The sequence below is a fragment of the Barbus barbus genome (assembly GCF_936440315.1).
Source record: "Barbus barbus genome assembly, chromosome: 8".
NCBI classification, from domain to species: Eukaryota; Metazoa; Chordata; class Actinopteri; order Cypriniformes; family Cyprinidae; genus Barbus; species Barbus barbus.
Window position 1 is genome coordinate 15,811,692 of NC_136736.1, and position 27,442 is coordinate 15,839,133.

The 27,442-nt window shown below is 37.8% G+C and overlaps 1 protein-coding gene across 8 annotated transcripts in view; it reads left to right on the plus strand.

The window, feature by feature from the left end:
* LOC306874290 (insulin-like growth factor 2 mRNA-binding protein 2) overlaps window positions 1-23,027 on the plus strand; it is a 38,901-nt gene extending 15,874 nt beyond the window's left edge. For 3 of the 8 annotated variants that reach the window (XM_079424247.1, XM_079424248.1, XM_079424242.1), the window contains exons 2-12: window positions 9,304-9,609; window positions 15,760-15,894; window positions 16,064-16,186; window positions 16,345-16,480; window positions 17,997-18,128; window positions 18,333-18,401; window positions 19,156-19,272; window positions 19,990-20,064; window positions 20,206-20,337; window positions 20,745-20,858; window positions 22,050-23,027. In XM_079424247.1, the coding sequence (XP_079280373.1) occupies window positions 9,428-9,609; window positions 15,760-15,894; window positions 16,064-16,186; window positions 16,345-16,480; window positions 17,997-18,128; window positions 18,333-18,401; window positions 19,156-19,272; window positions 19,990-20,064; window positions 20,206-20,337; window positions 20,745-20,858; window positions 22,050-22,148 (1,314 nt within the window). In that variant the 5' untranslated portion in view covers window positions 9,304-9,427 and the 3' untranslated portion in view covers window positions 22,149-23,027. Of the gene's footprint in view, window positions 1-3,928; window positions 4,024-9,303; window positions 9,610-15,759; window positions 15,895-16,063; window positions 16,187-16,344; window positions 16,481-17,996; window positions 18,129-18,332; window positions 18,402-19,155; window positions 19,273-19,989; window positions 20,065-20,205; window positions 20,338-20,744; window positions 20,859-22,049 lie in introns of those variants that run through there. The other 5 variants (XM_079424243.1, XM_079424244.1, XM_079424245.1 and 2 more) reach the window with 3 other exon arrangements.
* Window positions 23,028-27,442: the final 4,415 nt, after the last annotated feature.

Sequence of the window (27,442 nt, forward strand, 5' to 3'; positions counted from 1 at the left end):
TAAACCTGTTAGTGTTTGTTGGGGCAGTGTGATAATTACAGTTGTGTTTCGCAACATTGTAAATCCAACATCAATCCTTTGAAATGTTGGTGTTTGTTGGGAGAAAAAAATACTGCATCATTTACTCACCCTCATATCATTCTAAAAATCAATGACTTTTTTCTGTGGAACACAAAAGATATTTTGAAGGATGTTAGCCCCCCCACCCAAAAAACAAACAAAACAAAAACAACAACAACAACACCACGCTGACTCAAAATATCTTTGTTCATTGTCTGTTTCATTGTTAAGACGGCTATGTAATAATCTAAGAATTTCTAAGTAGAACTGAATTAGCAAAACCTGCTATTTCTCTGCAGGTATCCAAAAATCCTGCAATAGCTAATGCATTGCGTGTTGTTACTTTGTCAAGTATGCTAATTAATGCTGTTTACTCTTAAACACTGATTTGTGCTGTAGATAAGGCATCAGAATGCTAATCCACAAAGCACAACTCCTAAATAATTGACTGAGCTATGCAGAATGCTAATGGATTAGCCACTGGGGGCAGCGGGATGCTGCTGTGGGATAGCAGCACATGTTGAATGTTAATGTGGCAAGCGATGTCCAGGTGTACCTCTGGAATGTGAAGAGAGGCACTGATTCTATTTCTGGCTCTTTCTTATTTAATAAAGAAACAACATCAGGGGCTTCAGAATTAAATGTTGGTTTAAGAGCAACAGTTCCAGAAAAAACAATCAACAGGACACATGCAGACATTGGTGAAATCTTAAGTGAATCCAAGCAGGTTTTTTTTCTGGAATGCTCTACATAGACAGAAACAGCACTTTAGAAAAGTGTTGCTCCAAATGGGACACTGAAATCTAATTCAGTTTGATTTCTTGTTACCTTGTTGCTGAACTAGTGATGCATTGTTACACATAAATAATCAATTTTTAATGTATTGAATGAAATGAAATCAAATTTTGCTTAATAAAGACATTTATCTCTTTTTGCAAGTGCATGTATGGTACCTTAAAGCAGCAAAGAAATAGTGACGACCTTCTTACATATTTTGACATACAGTACATCAGAGTGTAACAAATGAATGTCAGAGAAAATAAATGTCAAATAAAATTTGATTTGAGTTGTTGATTGGATTGAGATGCCAGCAGCATTATTTGAGGTCAAAATAAATTTGAAAAATAAAACAAATGCATTAATGAACAAATGCATTAATTGCACGTATGACAGTTAGCAGAAGTGAGAAAAAACTGTTTACAACATTTTAAATATGGATATCTTTCTTACAAAAACGCATCGATTCGCTACAGGAGGCCTTTATTCACCCCCGGAGCCATGTGAGACACATTTTACTACGGATGCACGCATTTTATTTGACTACTTTTGGACTATTGAACAAAAACACCTGCCTACTCCCATTCTAATACTTGGAAGAGCCAGGATCATTTTTTATATAATGACTGGATTCGTCTGAAAGAAAAAAGTCATATACACCTATAGATTGAGGGTGAGTAAAACATGGGCTAATTTTCATTTTTGGGTGAATTAACCCTTTAATTGTAACATTGTCACATAATTTTTTGGTGTCTAAGCAAATCTTCTGAAGTCTATCAAGTGGTGATTTCAAACATTCGACTGATGTTGTAGAGTAAAACCAATGTTCTCTTTTGTTGGACAACAAGTTTAGAAACGCTTCTCATTGCAAGTTATTACAGCGGAAGTCATTCAAATGCACGTGGGGAGGCGTTTCCTCATGTCAGCATGTAAACTCATGGGCACACAGAGAGCCAATTCAGAGAGAAATAAAAGGCCTGGAAATTTAAATGCAAACCCGGAAAAAAAAAAGTCAATTCACAAGTGTATATTAAACCATGGAGGTTGTACCGAAAGGTTCAATATTATATTGAGAATTGTGGCATCATTAGTTCAAAGTGACATTTCAGATCAGACTCGACTAGTATAAATGCATCTAACGAGCCAAGGTGAAGGGTCACATGGATCACTCAGTGTATTAAGGGGTCAGTAGTGTCTTAGCTTTGATCCCATTGGCAGTAGCTCTGACTGAGACTGGCAATGGGACAGAAATAACCCCGTCCACTTCATGGGGTTGTGAGCTGATCGAGACCTCCAGATACCATACTGCTAGTATTAGGGGTCGAACGGTTCAACTTTTTCACGGTTTGGTTTGTATCACGGTTTTAGAGTCACGGTTTCGGTACTGTTCGGTATGTTTAGGGAAAAACTATACTGTCAAATAAAAATAAGAATAATCTATCTAAATACAAGCAGCAGCACAAATAAAATTACAATAGCAATAGAAAATAAAATAAACTGATTTTTCAGTTGTTGTTTTTTTAGGTAGGTCTATAGCATTAGTTTTTAGGTATAGAAATTGAATAAAGTAATGAAATGTAAAACAGCATTGCATATTTGACTGTATAAATTAAAGATTAATCTTTATTAAAGTTACAAAAGCGATTCAGTCACGAGCAGTGAGTGATTTCTTTGTTTGATCAATATTAAGAAAGTGCTGTCGCTTTAAGAGAATGCACTGATACTGTATGTTCAGCCGGCTATGTCTGCTATAGGATACTTACCAAGACGGGCATTTTGACATAATTTTTGTGTGAATTTGTCCATTCAAACACAATACTTTAGAGAGAGCTTAATATTTGCACGAACAATGAAAGAATGCTGTTTGTTTCACGTGTTATTTATAACAAACCATATTGCAGATGCGTTGTCAGATTTAAGTTGAACCGCGGTCCTAGAGCGTGCCAAACCGTGTGTGGAGAACCATACGGTTCGATTTTATTTTTCCGCGAACCGTTCCACCCCTAGCTAGTATAGATGTCTAGATATTGCAGATCTGATTAAGGTAAGGCAGGCATTAGTTGCTGAGGAGGCTAAATAATTTTTCTCCACACCAAAGTACCGAGGACAACTATGCCTAGTGCTTGGCTGTAAAGACCTTTCAGTAGAAAATCTCCATTCAGTTGTTATACAGTAGGAGTCCAAGATTGAGACACATTTTTTTTGTCATTCTCCAAGCAGCTGATATACCTTTGCTAAAGCTCATAATACAACTTTGTCCCAGTGGAAAATGCACTTACTCTGTTTCTGGGCTCTGACTCTTTGCACACTTTCAGGACGCTTATGTGCTTAAGTGATTAAGAGACGAAGTGGGAAATCGGGTTAATTCAGCTTAGAAGTGTCTCTAGGCGGGTGGGAGCCACTGCCACTTCAGGGTCCCTAGGGCCTCAAACTTATTCTACATCTACCTGCAGGAGTAACTGAGTTCAGAAGGTTTTAGACTTTGTGCAGGTTATTCCAGATTTGTTGGAGATAAAAGACTGTGCGTCCATCATCCTGCTGTTTATTTAGAGCCTGAGGCTCAGATCACCAAAACTAAAGCTGATTCTGGGTGTTTCTTGTAGCTTTTGTCTTGATGCCTTTTGGATTAGTTTTGAAATTCTCGCATCATAAGCAATGTGTCATGTGCACGTTCTACGTGAATGTTCAGGCTCATTACAGTTTCAATATAGTTGCCTGTATTTCTCTGGTCACGGCCCTGATGTGCTTTGACAATGGTTGTACAACTGGCTAGAGTTACTGTGTGACTCATAACAATAGATCAAGTTGTACTGTGATCTTTAAACATGGGTGGAGAGCCATCCTGGCACCTGTCTAGTTCTGAAACAACTATTGCATGACTAACGTTGATCGGTGACACCAAAACAACGTGGCTGGTGGAGCAACTGTCATGGCACATTGGTGTCTTTTGCACCCTGTCAGGATAGTCGCATTGTTACATTCTATGAGCGTATCCTCTTCCTTTCTCTGTAAGGAGGTGTGTCGCTGGTGTATATTTAAAATAGTGGAAATTGACAGGAGTCTCAGCATGTCTGCAGAACTGGAAAAGCAGGGTGTAGTGCAAAGGTGATCTTTAACTGCGCTAACATGTTCAGTTAGCACAGTTAATGTTTGTATCCGTCTCCGCAAACGTGTGGACACAGGGAGGTAAATTATTTTATCTTTAATATTTTAAATGTTTAGTAGTCAAAACCAGATTACAGGTGAATATTATGTAATTATAGATAATACAACATTCCGGTTGGATGGTTTTAAAAAAAAAAAAACGTGGTGTGAATTGAAAGCAGATTTTAAACATTTGTAAATGATTTAATATTATAGTTCCAAACCTGTATGATTGTCTTTGTTCTGCTGAACACAAAAGAAGATGAAGAATTCTGAAGAATGTGGGAAACATTGACTTCCATAGTATTTTTTTTTTTCCTACTATGGAAGTCAATGGTGCCTCAAAACAGCCTGGTTACAAACTTTCTTCAAAATATCTTCCTTTGTGTTCGGCAGAACAAAGAAATTCATACAGGTTTGGAACTATTGAGGGTGAGTAAATGAGGACAGTATTTTAATTTTTGGGTGAACTATCCCTTTAATCCCGTTCTAAACCTGTACAATATTTGTTTGCACAGCCTTAAAGGAACAATTAAATCATTTACCGCAGTTATTCATATGACAGTTAGTAGTCAGTCAAAATGTCATGACTGTCTCAGTTGTGTAATGTGTATGTTTCGAAAAAGAATTATGGTGGAATTAAGGGAGGAACGTTGAAAATGTTAACGTAAAAAATATGTTGTCAAGTAACCTACAAATTTAACATCTAGCTACAGTACAGTTCAGATGTTTGGAGTCGGTGAGATTTTTAAAGTGTCTTATGCTCACCAAAGCTACATTTAATTGACCCAAAAAAGTTTTTTTATTTTTTTAATTGTATCATTACAATTTAAAAGGACAGTTTTCTATGTAAATATATTGTAAAATGTAATTTATTCCTGTGATGGAAAGCTGAATTTTCAGAAGCCTCCAGTCTTCAGTGTCACATGTCCTTTTAGAAATCACTCTAATATTCTGATTTGCTGCTCAAGAAACATTTCTTATTGTTATCAATGTTAAAAACTGCTTCATATTTTTGATGATTGTTTCTGACTATTTTAAACAATTTTGTGACATTTTAAATGCCTTTTGTGTCGCGTTGGATCAGTTTTAAGGTTTTTTCGCTGAATAAAAGTAATTTCTTTCAAAAGTAAAATTGTACTAACTGACTTCAAACTTTTGAATGGTAGTGTAAATTAACTGGTTTTATTCAAGTCAAAAATATTTATTACGGCTGAATGTGCCTAAATGTTTTGTTACACCAACTAAAATAATTTTAAGGGTTAGTTCTAGAAGGGTTATCTTTTAAAGCAATGTATTACCACTCTTTACTGTGTGAACTATGATATGACCCAAAAAGTTGAGTCAAAGGTGATGTCAGAACAGTAACTGACACTCATCTGACCCCATTGGTGGAGGTGATGTAGCCTAGTGATCTTCTTATGGCCATGATGTCATTTGGCCCACAAGTGCAGCATGTTATGTCACCCTGTTACAGTCACTGGTGATTGATAGTGAGTCTTGTTTATTCCTGTGACCTGCTTTAAGTTCATCTGACAGGCACACACACACACACACACACACACACACACACACCTGCTTTGAACAGATCTGTGAATGTGTAGCTTTATGGATTAAAGTGAGTCTCACCTAATATCCAGACTGTTACCGGAGCTGTAGGTTATTGCTCTTGTTGCAGTAGTATTTCAGACTGTAGACATGCAGCTGGTAATAGTGTATCATATACCCCTGCTCACACGTTGCTTGTTGGCATTGCGTTCTGTAGGGTGGTCTATTGGTGCATTGCATTAAGCGTTCAGATGGCAGTTAAATTAAGCGTAGTTCAACATTTAAAAACAATGTTGAAATGCGTGCATTCTCTTCTGTTCTGTTGCAATCCAGGAACGCTTCCTGTGTAAACGGTTACACATTAAAAAAAAAAAACCTTCATTTAAAAACTGCATGTTGTGTTTACTTGTGTAATCTTTGATTAATATTTAAATTTGTTTAATGATCTGAAACATTAAAGTGTGACAAACATGCAATAAAATAAAAAATCAGGAAGGGGGCCAACACTTTTTCACACCACTGTATTTGTAGCAATAACCAAAAATACATTGTATGGGTCAAAATTATCGATTTTTCTTTTATGCCAAAAATCATTAGGATATTAAGTAAAGATCATGTTCCATGAAGATATTTTGTAAATTTCCTACCGTAAATATATCAAAACTTTAATTTTTGATTAGTAATTAGCATTGCTAAGAACTTAATTTGGACAACTTTTAAATGCGATTTTCTCAATATTTAGATTTTTAGATTCCAGATTTTCAAATAGTTGTATCTCGGCCAAATATTGTCCGATTCTAACAAACCATAAATCAATGGAAAGCTTATTTAAAAAATTGACACTTAAGACTGGTTTTGTGGTTCAGGGTCACATGTGTGTGTACTGTGTACAGTATATTTATTGTGTATGCACACATGCATATATATATTTAAGAAAAATGTTATATTAAATATATTTATATTATATGCATATATGTAACATGTAAATTACAGTATTTTCAGTATACAGTATTTTCTAAATATATACTGTATGTGTGTGTCTTTATAAATAGGCCTATAATAAATATTCACAGTACACACACATTATATAAACAAAAACTTTTATTTTGGATTTGATTAATCACAATTAATCGTTACCCACCACTAGATAAAATAAAAGTCCTGGTGCTGTTAATATAAAAGTCCTACTTCCAATGCTCATCTACCAAACAAAATCTGATGCAGATAATTCAAAAAATTGAAATCGGCAGTACATTGGTGACATAGCTAACAGTTGACCCTTAACCTACACTCTTAAAAAATGCTGGGTTAAATACAACCCAGTGCTGGGTAAATATTGGACAGAACACATGCTGGGTTGTTTTCAACCAACAGTTGGGTTGTTGAATGTTTAACCCAGTCTTCTGGGCAGTAACCCAACCTCTGGGTCTAAACAACCCAATTGCTGGGTTTGTCCACATTTTACCCAGTGCTGGGTTGTATTTAACCCAGCATTTTTAGAGTGTAGGTAGTCCAGTCACAGCAATGCTATTTGCCCATCTATGAAGCAGGCGACATGCCAAGCTGCTGGTGGTCTTGGTTTTAAGGTACTGTATGTTAAGTGGTTGTTTGTGTCCTGAAGAACCAGTCCCACTCCATCCAGAATTGTGGACAACACTTCACATAGTTGATGTTGCATTCGTAGCATTACAATTTTGAATGAATGGACATCAGCTGAGAGATGCTGAGAATATTTGCTCTGGGACTCATGCCTGACTGAACACTTGGCTTCAAACAATAGTAACCGTGTTCCCAGCAGCTGATAAAAGTCCTCTGTGTGTTTTCCGCCAGCGTGCACCAAGCCAGCTGGTGTTTAACCCTAAACTTCTTTCTTATGGCTAACACACAAGCACACATACTTTCAAACATCTCTTTAAAAGCACAGATCTCCCATCCTGTATCATCAAATGTTCCCGTTAACTAATTTAGGTCTTTAAAGTGGTTCCACATCAGTGAATGTGGGGATTTTCTCCCCGCGGGATAATGCAGATAATAGGTTAACGGATCTGTTTGTATTTATATGGCAGTACTAGTCGCAATAGATCAGTCAAGCAGTCATCACAGTTTAGGTTGCAGTTGTAAAAAGTGGTTTTACTGGGCAGTGCCTTGTTTTATGTATTTTAATATGTATGTGTGTGGTGGAAGAAGGGTTTAGGGGTTTGGATCATTTCTTGTCTCCAGGGATCTTATTTTGGAGCTTTGATCTGAGGGAGGTCTCTCCCAATGGGTGGGTATGTGTGTTCTGTGAGTTGTCTGATTTACTATTTCCTGTTATAGAGCGACAGACCGGCGCTCGGTAATTGTACCAGCATTTGTGTGAGTAGGGTTGTGCACTGTTCAGAGTTGAACTGAGATGTTAATTTAATTCCAGCTCATTACCAGATTTCAGAATTTAAATAAACCAACTGAAATTCAATCTAATCTAATTTCACTACATTTTATTTTTCATTATATGCATTGCATTAGCATTCACAAGTTTGGAATCAGTCAGATTTTTTTTTATTAAATAAATTAACACTTTTATTTTAGCAAGAGCCATGAAATTGATCCAAATGACAAAAATATTTTATAACATTAAAAAATATCTTTATTATTTCAAATAAAAGCTGCTCCTTTGAAGTTTTTTTTTTTGTTGTTTTTTCAGTCAAGATTACTGAAAAAAAATTACCACAATTTCCACATAAATATGAAACGGTACAACTGTTTTCAACATTGATAATAACAAGAGATGTTTCTTGAGCAGCCCCAGGCTGTGGAATGATTTCTTAGACTTCAAACATTAAAAATGTTACTGACCACAAACCTTTGAATGATAAAATAATTTGCATAAAATAATTATATATCACAAATTGAAATTCATATTATGCATCATGTTGAAGGAACATGTAATATAAGATTGCTCTAATATGCTTAATATATTAGTTAATAGGTTCAGTTTTTGATAATATTTTTTAAATAAATATCTGAAAACAATAAGATAGATGTTTTATGGAGGTTTACTGTTTCTGTTCATTTGACAGTATTCAACAGTTTAGAGATATATGTCTAATCGAGCAATGCATTTTGCACATCAAAATACAAATAAGCATAAATAGTCTAAATTAGTTTTGCAGTTATATGTTTTTTTGCACAAATGAAATTGCTCTGTGACTGTTTGACTGTTTATTTATTTGAATTGCATACCTCTTGTCATTTCAATAAAAATTCCAAGGCAGCCTGCAGGGTGTGGTGAATTATATTCAAATTCATCATGAATGAACGTCAGTTCTTTACATTTGCCCAACCCTTGTAGTAGGGCTGCACGATATATTGCATGCGATTGTCATGCACATCTCGTCAGTAAAGCCGGTTCTGTGATTATTAATAAATCTCCATCACCTGTTTTCAGATGGAGCGGCATTTAATAAACAGAGCCGTTGTTCAACGACAAACTACGCAATTCGCGCTCAGAATCGCAGATGAATCACCTGCGATATTGAACGTGATATTGCGTAGCTTGTCAGTGGCTATTACAGCAACAGGTCATGCAAAATGTGCAGAATAAATATATTTGATTAATGATTTTTAATGTTGGAATGCATCCATTTTTGTAATCCATTCATGACAGTATAGAAATCTTTATCCCAATGTAACAAATTTTTTGTTTCACGTTGCGAGTGTTTTTTGGGGTCTGTGTAAAGTATGTCATGATCTAGTGATTGATCTAATGATTGACTGATCTCTTTCTTTCTTCAGGGCTGTTGAGAAGTTGACAGGCCACAGTTTTGAGAATCACTCCTTCTGTGAGTCGTACATACTGGACGAGGAGGCAGGAAGGGACGGGGGTGTAAGACCCCAGGTCCCGCGAGGGGCATCTAAAATGGGGACAGGAAGTCGGGAGCAGGAGTTTGGTCAGCCACGGGCCATGGGAGGCCCCCAGGGGCCCAGGCATCGTCAGCAAGAGCTGCCTCTACGAATCCTAGTGCCCACTCAGTTTGTGGGAGCCATCATTGGGAAAGAGGGACTCACTATAAAGAACATCACAAAGCAGACACAGTCCAAGTAAGAAGTCTTGATATTTTAAACATTTTAACGTGCTCTGTTACTATCGTAACCTCGGTTCCCTGAGATATGGGAACGAGTACTGCATCTGTAAGACGCTTGTATGGGAAAAACTATTTTTTCCTCTTCAACTGAAGCCTTTTCAATCACGCAGTGAAACTGCACGTCCATTGGTTCGTGCAGTGCTATAAAATCGAACCAATGGCTCGGCGGCGGCCTCACAAATTTCCGAAATGGACATCCCGCTGGACCATGCCCAGGAGGAGGCAACGCCTCTGGTGGAATGGGTTCTGACTCCAATGGGGCAAGCCCAAGGAGGAGTATGTTAGGGTGATAGCATCCACTAACCACCTGGAAATTCTTTGCTTCATAACAGGGCGACCTTTAGCGTAGTTACCGAAGCTAACAAAAAGCTGTTCTGATCTCCTGTATGAGGCAGAACGCTCTGTACAGGGCCCTGACGGGGCAGAGTAGGGATTCCTGGTCATCCGTCGAGGGGTAGAGCGCGACAAGCGCTATGACCTGGGCTCTGAACGGAGTGGAGAGCACCTTAGGTACATAACCCAGCCTTGGTTTCAGGACGACCTTGGAGTTGTTAGGCCCGAATTCCAGGCAAGCAGGATTGATGGAAAGGGCCTGTAGGTCTCCTACTCGCTTAACCGAGTATAAACTGGACCACCGCACTATTTCTGCCCACCGATACGCCAGCAATAGGGGCATGAAAAGCCGCTGTGGCTGCTGCGTAAACTTAAATGGTGGATGAGGAGCGCTGTTTATCCAGCATCTCCTGCAGAAATTAAAGAACCACTGATACATCAGAGGTAATCTGGTAGATGTGGCTCTAGCTTCTGACATAGTGTTTAAGACACGCTGGGAGGTCAAAAGACTCCCGTTGAGCGGCCAAACATGCAGGCCCATAACTCGGGCCGTGGATACCACAGAGTGCCGTTCGCTTGAGAGAGGAGGTCCTGTCTCAAGGGAATGGGCCACGGGGCTGCTTTGAGCAGCTGGAATAACTCTGACACCCACGGCTGGTTCCTCCAGAGGGGGGCTATTAGAAGAAGCCTGTGCCGTTGTTCCCTGACTCGTCTGAGTACCTGCGGTAGCAGAGCGATTGGAGGGAACCCATAGAGAGGGAGGCCGGGCCACTCGTGGGCCAGGGCATCCGTGCTCTTCGTAAAATAGATTGGGCAATAAGAGTTGTCTTCGGAGGCAAAGAGGTCTACTCGAGCTCTGCCAAAGACTTCCCAGATTTTATGAACCGCGAGCGGGTGGAACATCCACTCTTCTGACGAGACGTTGTTCCTCGACAACATGTCTGCTCCTTTGTTCATTTTGCCCGGCACATGCGTCGCCTTCAGTGAGTCTGAGCCCATACAAGAAGGTCTTCTGCCAGCGTGCAGAGGCGCTTCGAGACGAGGCCGCCCTGGTGATTTATGTATGACACCACGGATCTGCTGTCTGAGCGTATTAGCACATGGTATCCACTTATGTCCGGCAGGAAGAGCTGACAGGCACGGCACACTGCTAGCATCTTTAGGCAGACCGAAGGCAGACCTCGCACAGTGCTTCCCAACCTTTGTTGGCCCGATCCACCATGATTCATCACCTCTGCGTGCAGGGCTAGAGCGTCCTCGCTGCGCACAGCTGTCCCGAACAGGCTGTTTGACGAGACAGGAGCGTCGAGGAAGGGAATTTCATCCGCTTCTTTCATCTCCGTCAACGTGAGCCAAAGGTGGCATTCCAAAACTACCAGGCTGGACATCGACCGCCCAATGGCCTGGGCGGTGGCTTTGGTGGTGCGTAGGGCCAGGTCCGTCGTGCTCCCCAGGTCCCTGAGTGAAGCCGCATCGAGACCGGTATCCTCGCTGGCGAGCATCTTAGCCTGGAAGACCTGGAGAATAGCCATAGGGTGCATATTCATAGAAGCCGCTTGTCCAGCCACCGAGTAGGCGCGTCCTGCGAGTTCAGACGTGGCTCTGCACGGCTTGGACGGATGGTTCGCCCTCGCGTTCCATCCGATAGCCGTGGGCGGCCAGAGATGTGCAGCCACAGACTCATCCAGAAGGGGCAGGTGATCGTATCCCTTCTCTTCAGCGCCGTCAACGGAGGTGAGGGCGGAGGAAGCAAAAGATCGGATACAAAACGAGTAAGGGGCACGCCACGATTTAGTGAGCTCATCGTGGACTTCGGGAAAGAAGGGGGACGAGCGTTGGCGGGGGGCTTGCCGGTGCCCCGGGAGAAACCACTCATCCAGCCTGCTGCGAGACGGCTCCTCGACCACTCGAGCCCGAGCTCACTGATAGCCCTCGTCATCACACGGACGAACTCCTTGTCTGTTCTGGGTATGGTGCTGCGTGTAGAGGACGGCGGCAAGAGGGCGGGGTCAGCCACCGAGCCCGATAACTCCTCTGTATCCAAAGCCGCCAGAGAAAGGCTGTCATCCAGTTCGTCGTCACCCCCATCGAACGAGATCATGTCGCTCGCAGCCGCAGAGGGACGCTGGTCAGGTTGAGTGAAGAGGACCAGCGAATCCTCTCTCCACGGTGACGGCGAGGCACGCGGGCACTGAGCTGACGTGAGCTCGCTCGTCTCTGGCCGCTTGAATCCTCTGCCCCACTGTTTCTTCCTCTCAGGTCCCTGGGAGGAAGAGAACGGGAGGGTGCGAGGGCCGGAGTCACTTTCTGAAAAACGAGCGCAGAGAGGCGAGACTGAAACTCTCGCAATGAGATCAGTCAGTCCCGCTGAGTGCAGCGTCAGCGTGGGATTTCCCCAAGCATGACACACACTCAGCGTGACCGTTATCAGCGTGTAGGTAAGTCCTGCACGTGAGTCTTGCAATGACGACGCGGCATTTGGAACAACGCCGCAGCTTTTTTAGGATTTTCTCTTTTGTGAGGCTCTTTTAGATAGTCGCCGGATGGCGGCAGAGGATAGACTGGGAGCTGCGCGTTGCAGAGAGGTCCAATGCGGCTCCTGAGGCATTTCAACAGCGAATATCGGTGTCAGCGAAGAGGCCGTGAGGAAGAATCTTCATCGCTGAAGAGAAGAAATCTGAGATGTGGCGGCGAAGCGGCTGCTTATATAGTCAGAGGCCCCGCCCATTCTGGCGGACTATGGCGGGCTGCATAGCCATAGCCTCGCTCAGCGCCACCGCTGAGCCATTGGTTTGATTTTATAGCACTGCACGAACCAATGGATGTGTAGTTTCACTGCGTGATTGATGTACAAGTGGAATATCGAAAGGGAACCAGTATTTGTCTAATTAGTAATGAGTTAAATTTAATTAGGGCCCAAGCACCAATGGTGAATTGGAATTGCTTAGTTTGAGTTTTATAATTCAAAGATGTAATAGCTATCATAGTTTAATCACACAAATACGGCTGTACCAATAGGACATTTCTGGGTTGATAATGAACACCTTGCTGTGGCTGAAACAATTTATCATTTTGCTTTTTGTTTTAACCCTTTCGTCTGCACTGTAAACCTGGTTTTCTGTGCTGGTAAAATGCAATTGATATTTCTACCTCAAGTAACCTATAAAAATTTGTTTTGCTTGTATAAATTAATGTATATTTAAGTGATGCTAAATACTATTTTTGATTTGAATAATACCAGTTAATATACTGTCGAAGTTACCATTTTTCAAAGTGGAGTAGCTAGCTAAATTAAAACTCACTCACTTGATACTTTTAAAAGCTTAGAATTTGGACCTCATAGTGGTTGACCGATATATCATCAATGCCAATATTTGACATTTGGCTGATAGGTTTATGACCGAGTAGGAAGCGGGATGTTTATGCTGATCCCAGAACCTAAGCTCAGACTACCTTTGTTTAACAGTTGTGTTTAATAATTGAAAGGCAAATGCAGTAATACTTAAGTCTAATATCTAAAGAATATCTAAACATTTAGGGCCAGTTTTAATAAACAGGGAAAATAAGTGCGAGAGTGCAATTCCAAAACAACGCAGATGGGAGGGGAAATTTCTGCTGGCAATTTACTAACAACCCGCAAAATTAAAGAAAACGGATGCAGCATCTCATTTTCATATCGACCAACGCAATATACCAAGCGCAGCACAAATTAGTGTAGTCGCAAATAAAGAATAAAAAAGCCACAGTACATTGAAAAGAATCGGAGGCCAAAAAATGAAGGTTTGCGATAGACCTAGTATTGTGTGACTCCTAGTTGAGGGTTCCAAGTAATTTTTTATTTCCTGAAGCAAATTAAAAATAACATGGCTTGGCAAACAATATGTCTGGACAATGTGTTCGTCTTGCTTTCTAAATAAATTAATACATGTGGAAAAAAATCCCTTAATGCCCAAACTTCACAAACTCTGGCAAAATTTGCCAAATGCGTAGCCTGTTTAAAAGTGCATGTACTGTAGTGCTCTGTCCATGCAAAAAGGATGTCCATTTCCCAAAAGCAGCTATGGTTGCAAGTTCTGTTGTTACCAATAAAGTTCAATGGAACTTGTCGTGACGTATTGTCAAGTATGGTGACCCATACTCGAAATTGGTGCTCTGCGTTTAACCCATCCAAGTGCACACACACAGCAGTGAGTAGTGAACAAATGCACACACACACACACACACACCGTGAACACACACCCGGAGCAGTGGGCAGCCATGCTGCAGCGCCCGGGGAGCAGTTGGGGGTTCGGTGCCTTGCTCAAGGGCACCTCAGTCGTGGTATTGAGGGTGGAGAGAGCGCTGGACATTCCCTCCCCCCACCTACAATTCCTGCCGGCCGGGGGCTCGAACTCGCAACCTTTCGATTACGAGTCCGACTCTCTAACCATTAGGCCACGACTTCCCCTTGTGACCATAGTTTGCTAAAATCTGGCTAAAATGCACCCATGGAGAGTTTTGCAGGTTGAAATCCTTGATTGTAAACTATGCTGCACTATGTCCGGTTTGTCATATTCACTGTATACTGTAAAATTAGCGTAATAGATTACTGAGTGCTCTATTGGTTAGAGGGTTCTTTTACGTGTTTAATGCTTTTTATTTATTTATTTTATTTAATTTTACCACAAAAATTACTACAATAGGATTGCAGAATCAAAACAATTCTGTATAAAGTATAAATCAGTTTTTTTTTTTTTCAAATTTATTTATAGTAAATAGTGTAATATCATCCTGCTAATCATAAGAAAAATGGTATGTCGAATCATTCTGTTATAACATGGTTGAGAATCATCTTTATACAAAGTTTGGTAAAAGAAAAAAAAAAAAAAAAAATCCTGAAAACAAAAAATGTATTGGTGATTTAAAAAATCAATTGTTTTTGCTTATGCATGTTCATTCGTGTCTATTTAAAAAAAAAAAATAAGAAATTGAGTCCCGATGTCCTCTACCGAGGACATAACATAACTTATGAATGAAATATAATTTAAAAAAATAATATTTTACATTATTTTGAATGCTCAGTCTAAACAATGCAATGACATGGAAAAAAACTTTTTTTTTTCCTAAAACTTTTTTCTCGGGTCTTAAGAGGATAATGAAACAAGCATATTTGCATGCTTTACAAACTACAGCAAATATTTGTATGTGGATACCTTTTGACACAAATGTTATAGGCAGGGTTTATTCTTGTTCATTTGTTCAAAGACAACTATATGTAGCACAAAGGGATAGAATAAACCTGTAGGGGTCTTGACGTGTTTTTCTTGTTTGACTACTTAACTTGAAATTGAAGTCTGAAATGCTGCGTGACATGCTTAATATAACATGCTGAACACAGTATCTTTTGTTGGTCGCAATTACATGCTGTGTGTGCGCAATTCTACTATGGGTATTAATTGTAAGAAATAATTTATTTCCAGTAATTGGCAAATGATATAGTGCTATTTTAGTATCGTGGAGATAGTATATTATCAGGTATACTTATTTCACTTATTTTATTAAAAAAAAAATATTTTTTTTCAAATTGCAAAAGATAATTTTTTATGGTTTTAGTTTTTGGTAATGAAACTAAATAATATATTGGCTTACAATATATTGAGCACCTCTAATCACTAACATTGCATAGTCATTCTTATTTCTGAGATCATAACCTATTCTCAATATCCATTTTGCTCTATTCACGTGACAGTTAAATTAAAAAATGTGATAAAGGTCATACTTTGCTCTGTCTCAGGGTAGATATCCATCGTAAGGAGAATGCAGGAACAACTGAGAAGGCCATCACTATCCATTCATCTAAAGAGGGCTGTTCACAAGCCTGCAGGATGATCCTGGAAATAATGGAAAAAGAGGCCAATGACACCAAGATGTCAGTATCTCTTCAGACTGTAGGGCACATTAAAGTTTTACATGCATTTGCTTTAGGATTGATTATTTTAAGACAAATAATGTAAAACTGTATATAAGCAAATAACCTCATGTTGTTCTCAGATTTATTATTTTAAAAAATAATATTGTGTGCTCTGTCTCTGAATCAGTGTTGATGAGGTTCCTCTGAAGGTCTTGGCCCAAAATAGCCTTGTTGGGAGACTCATAGGGAAGGAGGGCAGGAACCTGAAGAAGATAGAGCAAGATACTGGGACCAAGATCACTATTTCTTCGTAAGTTTGCTCTGTACAGATCATCTTGAACAGATTACATCAATTAAAGATTAAACAGCGTCTCATAGGATAGGGCCCAGTGATGAAACTGAGGTGTAATTGTGTATTTATTGATTTTTCATTTGAAGTGGCAATGCTTATTTTCTTTTTTTTTGTAGATTACAAGACCTAACTATATATAACCAGGAACGTACCATCACGGTGAGGGGAGGGGTGGAGGAGTGCTGTAATGCAGAAGTGGAGATCATGAAGAAACTTAGAGAAGCCCATGAGAATGATGTGGCTTCACTTAATGTGAGTAAACCATAGCTTTTGAGGTTTATTGGTGGATGGATGGTAGTTTGTTTATAGAGATCAAGTTTTATGTGAAGATAGAGTTTTATGTGAAGTCACTTTGAAACAACAGGGGTTGTTAAAAGTGTTGTATAATAAGTTTAAATAGGGCCAGTATTTTTGTCTCTTCTTAAACACACTAATCCTACAACAATATTCTTGTTTGTTGGTAAATGATAAATGAAGCCTTTAACCTTTACTTGCAAATTGAATCCAGATGGGACTTTTAACAGAAGAATTTATCATTAGCAAACCTGAAAGCTGAAATATCACTTAGACCAAAATTTGTGAATTCAAAATTTCACCTTTTTTAATCACCATTAATTATTTTATCTATTGACAGCCCTATTTAAAGATAAAAAGTGGAGAATTATGAATATGCATGGACATGTGCTCCAAACTGTTAGCATGTTTTGATTCGTTTGAAACTGACCTGACCTGACCTGGCCTGACCTCTGTGCAGTTATGTAGAAGTTTGCCCTCGATCAAAATATTTTGAGTTGCTGTCAAAAGTAAAAGCCCATGTTTACAGAACTTTAAACATGTATTTTTTAGAAGGATTGGGTGTTTTATTTAAAAAATGTGTAATTATAAAACATTGGTTGTAGAAAAATATCATCTTTTTTTTTCCTCCAAACTTGTCCTGCGATTGAATGCAGTCAAACATTCCCCTTTCTTTTGTGTATTGTGACATATTCTAAGACTTTGGTAAATCAGGATCCAGTTTTAAGAACACAGATCTACCAAGATGCACAAATATACTGCGCCATTTCAGAGGATTGAATGTACGTACCGTACCTTTTCAGATGATGCTCTAAACAAGTAGCGTTTAGTGATGTACTGAAAAAGAATTTCAGAACACGTGGAACTACAGCAACAAGAGTTTGTTAGAACTTACCAGATAAATTAATTCAGGGATGTGAAATATTGAAGTTTTTAGTTTGCTGAATTATTGATCATATTATTAATTATTGAGTAATTGATTATTGTATCTTACTTGTGGAGTTGTCTTGTTAAAGTTGAGCTCCTGCCATTAAGCTCTGTGACTTTTTTTCTTTTTCTTTTTTTTACAATAATAGTTTATATATTACTATTAATCTGCAAATTTTAATCTCCAATTTATATGAACTACTTAGCGAACATATTTAGGTACATTGGGGGAAAAAATGGTTAACTGGTTTTAAGTCTAAAATTGTATTTAATTTAGTTTAATCAACCTAAATACGTTAACCTAAATACTTAAATTTATAACTGAACTAATTTTTATGGGTTAAATCAAGAAAAAATAGGTCAACTTGTAGTCATCTACCGAAAGGTTTATTAGGCCTACTATAAATTAACTGATTACCTCCAAGGCCAGTTAACTTGAGAAATCAATGTCAGCTTGTTCCCATGGACAGCAATGACATACATATAGCGGTCTATAAAGTCTCACTTGAACTCTCAGATTCACATTCTTCTCCATATCTGGTTTCAGCAGCAGACTAACATGATGTCAGGTCTAAACCTGAGCGCATTGGGGATCTTCTCCTCTGGATTGTCTGCTCTCCCTCCAGCCTCTGGTGTGCATGGATCTCTGTCTGCCCAAGCCAACTACAGCCCCCTGCTGGTGAGCATCAGGATATGCATGTGTATATCATGACACTTATCTGTCAATGACTTGAAAAAAGAATGTGTGAATCTCTAAAGGGAGTGTGAGAGATAGTTGTCTTTCATCTTAGTCTGTATTATCTCTTAAATAACCATCTGTTTGCTTTAAAATTTTGTTGTATTGGTCTCACCACATCCTCCGTGTGTATGTTTGCCACCGCAGGGCCCCCCGTCACTATTGGGTGGTCTGTATGGGGTTCCCTCCTCGGGAGCATTATCTCATCAGCAAGCAGTGAGTACTTGTTATTTTGTGTGTATGTCAGTATACATTTCTCATAATAATTTTCCATAAATCTGCACATTGCTGTATGTCATGACAATCTTAAGATCATAAGAACCTTTTCATTCTGAGCCATTCAGAACTTCAGGATATTAAAAATGTATTTGAAATAATAATAAAGTTCATGTTTTTGAATTGTGGTATCAAACAGATGCAGAACAATAATTTGAATTTGAAATTAATCATGTAGAATAAAAATGAAATAAAAAAAAAATCATAAATGTTGTAAATGTGGTTTTTAATAATACATTATATTTTTATGCATGTATTTCGCATAAACATGTTGACACATGGCATATTGCCTGAATCATTGAATGATATTAATAAAGAGTCATGAAATGGAGAATCAAAATGTTCTTTTTTAAATTTAGACATATAAGAGGTTGTTTAACAAAAAAAACATAGTTTTATATGCAAATATAAAACTATGTGTCTGTCTGTCTGTCTGTCTGTCTGTCTGTCTGTCTGTCTATTCATCCATCTATCTGTTTCTATTTATCTGTCCGTCTATCTGTCCATCTGTCTGTCTGTATGTCTGTCTGTCTATTCATCTGTTTCTATTTATCTGTCTGTCTATTCATCCATCTATCTGTCTATCATCTGTTTCTATTTATCTGTCTGTCCATCTGTCTGTCTATCATCTGTCTGTCTGTCTGTCTGTCTAAACTTGACTAGCAGGAGTCAAGGCTGTCTGTGTGTGTTTCAGACTGCTGAACAAGAAGTGGTCTACCTCTTCATCCCCACTCCAGTGGTAGGAGCTCTCATTGGGAAGAAAGGGCAACACATTAAAGAGCTGGCACACTACGCTGGAGCCTCAGTAAAAGTGAGACGCTTCTGATTCCCACTGCAGTTCACTCTCATTGCAAACATTAACCAGTTTTGAACGAAGCTTGAATGAAAGAATGGTTTGGACCAGATCATATTATATTGCTTGTTATTCAGGACTAAGAAAACCTTGATGTTTTCTACTATTTTAGGCCATCTGATGGAACTGCTAGTTTCACCAATGCTGCATTGTCTCCAAATCTTACATTTGTTGATTTAAATGTTTTTGTACCTTGCAAACGTTTTGAATTCTAAATGATTTATTGTGAGTTCTGCTCCAAAGTAACAGTATTTAGCTGATTGACAGCTGTGGTTTTATCTAAATTATGACTTGTGATTAGAAAAAAGTAAATGGAAAACAATGTTATATTTTGAATTGTGTTAATTTGTTTTCCAGCAAAAGTGTGTTGTATAATGTAGACTTGAGCTGTACATGCTGTAAAAAGTGATGACCTGCAATTGTTACCTTAAAGAGCTATTTCTAACTGGCATTGACCTTGTAAAATTTAGTTTTGCTGCTATATATAATGATGTATATAAGTTGGTTCATTGATGTTAAATTGAATAACTGACTTGAATAACTTCAATATTTAGGTTACCAATTTTTTTCTGTGTATTCAGTGATCACTGCACACTTGAGTGCACACTTTAAGTGGTCTTTTGTACTCAAATCAAGACAGAACGAGAAAAAAAGTGGTGTTTTGTGTCACTACAGATTGCTGCACCAGACAATCCTGATGATCCTGAGAGGATGGTCATTATCACTGGACCACCAGAGGCTCAGTACAAGGTAAAAGCCATCATTCAGTCATTTAGGATCCTTATCTTCAGGGTACAAATACCATTAGGCAGGACCCATGGTGTTTTACATCAATCTCTATATTCATCCCTCATTTCTCCTTTACTCATCTGTGTATATCTGTGCCTGTAGGCACAGGGGAGGATATATGGGAAGTTGAAAACGGAGAATTTTTTCATTGCTAATGAAGAAGGGAAGTTGGAGGCACATATAAAAGTGCCTTCGACCGCCGCCGGACGAGTCATCGGGAAGGGTGGCAAAATGGTATGTGTGCTTTGTGTACATGTGATCGGATCACCAAAGACGCATGTTAAAACCTTGTGTAAACACACACAATCAAGTGAGACAAATAGTTTTTTTACACCTGGTAGTAACGCATCACTTGAGATCAGATTTTCAAGGAACTGTCACTGAATGTTACTTGGTGTAGAAAAAGTGCAGAAAAAGTAAAAAATAAACACACAAAGTCAGAAAAATTGCTTTCAAATGCTTCCAAATTTTAATTTGACCACAAACAGGTTAAATAAAATGAGTCATTTTAGTCACTTACATTGACTACATTTAAGTTATTAGTAAACACTTAGGAATCATGAAGCACTTCTCACTTGTGATTGCAATGTTAATTCCAGTTCTAAATGCAATCTGTTTGTGTGACCTCTTACCAACCACAGGTCAATGAGCTGCAGAATCTCACCAGTGCTGAGGTCATTGTACCACGGGACCAGACACCAGATGAGAATGATGAAGTGTTTGTTAAGATAATTGGACATTTCTTTGCCAGTCAGGTATGATTTTGACATTTTCCCAGCCTTTAAACTCTTTGTGTTTTATTTGAATTTGACTAAAACACCAGGGTCATACCAGGTTACCTCTGAAAAAAGTTGTTACTTCAGGTAGAAAGACATATTCCTACCCGTTTTAACCTGTAACTCACCCTCATGTCATTCCAAACCATAACACTTTTAATTTGTCTTCAAAACTCAACTTGAGATATTTGTCATTTTCTTTCATTTTTGTCCATCCATTGAAAGTCCACGCAACCAAATTTAGGTTTTAAGAAGTTCATAAAAGACACTGTAAAAAAAAATCTCTATGAATCAAGCTATATAATCCAAGTCTTTTCAACAGACTTGAGCTTTCTGACCCTGCATATGCAACTGACACGTTCAAGGCCCAGATAGGTAGTAAGGGCATCGTTAAAATTGTCCATGTGACATCAGTGGTTCAACCGTAATGTTACTGTAAAGCTACGAGAGGGCACTGTTATGAACGCACGGTGAAGACAGACACGGAAGAGAATTGTTGAATAAAGTTGTTATTTTTGTTTCTTTGCACACAAAATTATTCTCGTAGCTTCATAAAATTACAGTTGAACCACTGATGTCACATGGACTATTTTAATGCTGTCCTTACTACCCTTCTGGGTCTTGAACGTGTCAGTTGTGTTGCTGTCTATGGAGGGTCAGAAAGCTCTCGGATTTAATAAAAAATATCTTAATTTGTGTGTTGAAGATGAAAAAAGGTCTTACAGGTTTGGAACGACATGAGGGTGAGTAATTAATGACAGAATTTGTATTTTTTGGTGAAATATCCCTTTAAGTGCAGTGTGGTTGAAACTGGCTTAGTTTATAACTACTACTGGTTGTACTGCTCACTGCATTTTGCTTTTGTGACCAGTAGTTCCTAAATTCAACCTGAGTAGAAATATTATCTGATGAATATTAATTATTTTACACTATTGACAGTTCCTGGCTGTAGCAAGGTCAACCTTATTTATTATTCATGAGATTTGTCCTTAGTCATAAGTAAGAATTCATAAAAAAAAAAAATTCAATCTTTCAAGACTGTGTCCAAAGGCTTGTTATTCAGGATTACATACGATTTGTTCAGGTTCTTAAAATATTATCTGTTGATGTAAATAATGTATTTGCATGTGCACCCCAGTCACCTTTTGTCTATGTTGTGTTTGTTTGCAGAGTGCCCAGCGCAAGATAAGGGAGATCGTTCAACAGGTCAAACAACAAGAGCGGAAACACCAGCAAACGGTGCCAACACCCTCACAACCATCAAAATGAATAGACAAAGGGAGAGTGAGACAGAGCGGGAAACAGAGAGAAACAGAAGCTGACGAAGAGGACCAGCAGTTTAAAACAACCAAAGAACTTAAAGCACAAAAACATTTGGTCATGCGGATATGAATGAGGATGATCGAGAGCATTATCAGGTCAGAGATCTTTTTATGACCATGGACCTGATATTCCATATTGAGCTCTTTTTGTTACTGATTAAGCTGATGTGAGGATTTGTGCACTGTGAAGTAGACTGCTGGATGTGGTGAATGCACACTGCAGGTAGATTTTATAAGGACTTGCAGGTCTAGTTATGCATTAGATCTACTAATTTATTAGGCGATATAATAAATTGCACAGCAATATGTTAATAAGATTCTAAAAACAATTCTATAGGTTTATTCAACAGAAGTTTTTTTGGAAACTCATTTTAAGCTATTTAATGGGAGTAATCAGATTTGTTTGTTGACCTTTTCTAGTAACTAATTAGTACAGCACGGTAACTAAAACCATTATGTTACAAAGGATCGTACATGTAAAAGAGTGCTTGCTGTGTGCCAGCATTTCACTTCCAGTTCCTCTTTTCCACTGCTGAGTCGGAGCATTTCTCCTCTGCTTGCTGCCCTGTTCTTTTTTCTCTCTTTTTTTAAATTATATTTCTTTTCCTTAAATGTTTCCCTGTTCCTGACTTATTCGTCACACAAAACAAGAGCTGTCTGTGTGCCAACTATTAAAAAAAAGAAAAAAAAAAAGAAGTACCGTCCCTAAAGAGAGGTAGATCTAGATCATCTTACTTTGGGAATCTAATGTTGATATCCTGTACTCCCCACTTATTACACCTTACACTACTGTTCTAAAGTTTGTAGTCAGTATGATTTTTTTATTAAAAAAAAATATATATATATATATATATATATATATATATATATATATATATATATATATATATATATATTCTGCATGGATGCATTAAATTTATCAAAAGTGACAGTAAAGACATGTATAATGTTGCAAAAGATTTCTATTTAAAATTCTAATGAATTCTAATGTTTTAAAAAAAAAATAACATTTAAAAGAAGAATCCAGAAAAGAAGTCTCATGGTTTCCACAAAAATATGAAGCAGTACTTCATATTTGTTTTTTCAACATTGATTATAATAAGAAATGTTTCTTGAGCAGCAAATCAGCATATTAGAATGATTTCTGAGGGATCATGAGACACTGAGGACTGGAGTAATGATGCTGAAAATTCAGCTTTGCATTACAGAATTAAATTACTTTTTAAAGTATGTTCACATAGAAAACAGTTATTTTAAAGGGGTCATCGGATGCGACATGCTCTTTTACAAGTTGTTTGAGCTGAAATATGTGACCCTGGACCACAAAACCAGTCTCAAGTCGCTGGGGTATATTTGTAGCAATAGCCAAAAATACATTGTGTGGGTCAAAATGATTGATTTTTCTTTTATGCCAAAAATCATTAGGACATGAAGTAAAGATCATGTTCCATGAAGATATTTTGTAAATTTCCTACCGTAAATAAATATCAAAACTTAATTTTTGATTAGTAATATGCATTGCTAAGAACTTTATTTGGACAACTTACATTTTTTACACCCTCAGATTCCAGATTGTCAAATAGTTGTATCTCAGCCAAATATTGTCAGATCCTAACAAACCATAAATCAATGGAAAGCTTATTTATTCAACATTCAGATGATGTATAAATCTCAATTTTAAAAAAAATTGACCCTTTTGACTGGTTTTGTGGTACAGGGTCACATATGTGTTGGCAGTGTGTGCACACAACCACTGTATAATGATAAAGATCCACCCAGTGTTTGTTTTTTTAATCTCGTTAAATAATTTCCCCTTTCTCATATCAAGCCATTCTCAGATGCCTGTCTGTGTGACGCTCCCACTGTTGTTAATTGACCTTAGACCCGCCCTGAGTGAGGTTTCATCAGTTCGCCATTGTTTCGACGCTGGAGTAGATGTAGACAAGAATGGCTGCGAAGCGATTGAGGTGTTCTGTTGTTGGATGTAATAATGAACATAGCAGTCGTCATTTACTCCCGACATCTGAGCCGCTGAAGATACAGTGGATTACATTTGTTTTTGAAGGGAATGCGCCGATCCCCAATCTGCCTAAATGCGTCTATGTTCGCGCAAATCATTCATAATCCAGCTTCACCTACAGAAGAGGTGAAGCTGAAGTGAGTGTACGGTTCTTTTATGAATCTTTGCAAATCGCCTTTCCTAATAATGTACTAGTCAGCAAGTTTCACAGCTAAAGTAAACAGTATAATGAGAATGGCTCGTCACCCCAAGGAAGAGGGCAGGATCAGCAGAGCTCATTAGCATTTAAAGGAACATGGACTAAAACGGCTTGCTGAAAACAGCTGATTTTGACAGGGTGAAAAGGGTGTTGTTTTATACTATCATTGAGAAATTTTAACCAAAGCATGTTATAGACTTTTCATTAAGACCCTAAAGAGTCATATCAACTTGTGGAAAATGGGCATCCGATGACCCCTTTAAATTATAATAATATTTCAGAATATTACAGAATATCAAAAAAATCTTACAAGCCTAAACTTTTGAATGGTAGTGTACGCACATGAAAAAGGTGAATTTTGTGTGCAATCTGCACCTTGTCTGAAGGTCCTGTAACAGGAGCCCATGGGAGTCCTTGAGGTCTTCCTGACACATGTGAATGTATATGATGCAAATGCCTTCTGCAAACATGTACTTTCTGTGCAGCAAACATAATTTATCTTTCCCCCCTCTGATTTCACGTGCTAAGATGAGTGCACACAAGTGTGTTTGCATTAGGGAATGTAAGCATAGACTGAGACAACATAAATGTCTACAAATGCATTTTTGACAAGAGAATAGCAAAGCCAAGACTGTGTTTTTTTTGTTTTTATTGTTTGTAAAGACGTCCCATTTTTTTCATAATATATAAAGGTGATGTGATTGGTGAGGGATGACGTCATTAAGCCTTTCAATGTTGCACATCCAAAAGGCTAATGGAATAAAAAAATGTATGTACTGTATATAGGTGACAGTACAAAAATATTGGTTTTAGTATTTCTTGACTGATCAAATGCAAACAGCCAGCATTGCAGTACTGTACAGTCATAGAGCGTAACATTGATATAAAGCAACTGATACAACCATGATTGAGACATGAAAATGATATATTGAAAGTCCACGCAGCTTTGTGTGAACCAGTACAATATACCGTTCTACCTCAAGAACAGGGTACCTCAATCTGATCTTTTCTCCCTTTTGCATATTTTGTATACCTTGTAAAGCTCTCAAACTTAGAGCATTTTTTATTTTTCTAAATAAAAGAACAAGAAGAAAAAAAGGGTTCGCGCAAGGCACCAACTTGGCCTGCTTGTTCTTGCGAAAGTGGTTTCAGAAACTGATTGTTGCGTTATGGTTTGACTCAAATGAGCTCTTGAGGTCAATACAACTCATGGGCAACTGAACATTTGGGTTGACAGTACTTTGTTCCTTGCAGTTTATGTTTAAACAGAAATAATTGTCTTGACAGATATATAGTGTCTAAGAATATAGCTTAATCCAACCATATGCAGTGTTCTTCAATCTGTATTTAGAATGTTATCTGTTACTCTGTTACAAATGGCTCTGTAATTTTTCTCTGTTTTGGAGGTCATATCTGATGAGATGGCCAATAACAAGTCAGTTTTGAATGTTATTCTAACAGCATATTTGTGAGGTTTTATTATAGGAATAATCTCCTCCAGTTTACTGCTGAATGTTAGCGTAATAATATTAGATACAATTGAATTTGATCCTTTCAGTTTGGGTTTCTGTAGTAAAATTTTGTCAAATGTCAAATTGGAGGGATGTCCAGCTGACAACATGTACATGAAACCTAGTCTTTGCCGTATTACTTCTGCAGCTGTCTCTGTGTCTGTTTCTCTTCACATTCTACCATGTTCAAAATGTCTTTATTGATCACTTGTACAGTGAATACTTCTGGGTGTTTGATAAACCTGTCCCTTATATGATCAACTCTTATAATGATGTCAAGCAATGTAAAAATGGGTAGCAAACTAATTTCAGATCTGGGCAAAAGGGGGACATATTCCATTGGTGTAATATGGGCTCTAGCCAAGTGTGGGTGAGTTGGGGACAACAGGTGCGTGTGTGTGTGTGTGTGTGTGTGTGAACAATCATGAATACACATCTGTTTTTGTTTTCTGGAATGGTCACACTACCCTTCACATGGATATGAGCAATAAAGAGTCTTTAAAACAATGTTTCTGAGTTTTTTTCCCTTAATCTTTGTATCAATATATCACGTTTACTTGTGTCATCAGTATAGCAAATAGATTCTATGGAAGCTTGTTTCCTCCACAAAAAAAGGTAATTGATCATTTTTATCTCGCAATTCATAATTTCTTACCACAATAATACGTTTATATCTCACACTTCTGGCTCTTGTTTTTCTCTCAAACATGAAGAAAAACTTAAGACTTTTTTACACTTACAATTTCAAGTTTGAATTTCGAGTAGATCATTTATATATAATAATTACTATCAGAATTGCAAGTTTATGCAATTACCTTTTTTTTATCTCAAGCAATTTCTGAACTATGAGATAAAAAGTCGCAATTACCTTAATGTTTTTTTAACGGAGTGTCTATTTACACTAACTCCGCCCACTAACATGTGATTGGGTTAGTCAACACTAAAAAAAAGATGCAAATTCAATATCAGTTTCAGTGGTGTAGATGGTTAGGTGCTTTTTGACGCGATCGACCCGAGTTCGAGCCTACTACTATTTGCAATACGTAGTATAAATAGCAGAAAATCTTGCTATTTTAACATAGTGTAAATAGAATCTATAGCTATTTGCACTTAGTGTAAATAGCATATCGTTACAAAATACTGCTATTTTCACTTAATAGAATCCATCCACAATTTTAATACATCCATTTCACATAATTTAACATATAGGTTACAATAAGATGTTAAATGGTTTCAAATGTTTTTATTATTTATTTGAATTTAAACTGCAAGTACTTCTTAGTTGTGAAAACAGCAGTTATAACTTGGTTATAACAAAATTATAACTTTTAAGCACTCAACCAGCCGTTTTTAATACAAAAACTAAACCTTAACAACTTATGTACACATTAAGACATTGATTTATTTTTCCATAAATGGCTTAAAACAGGACAGCTGTAATGCAGTAATTACTTAATCAAGTAGCACCTGTAGATGCAATTAAATTTTTTTTTCTTTTTTTTTTTTAAAGA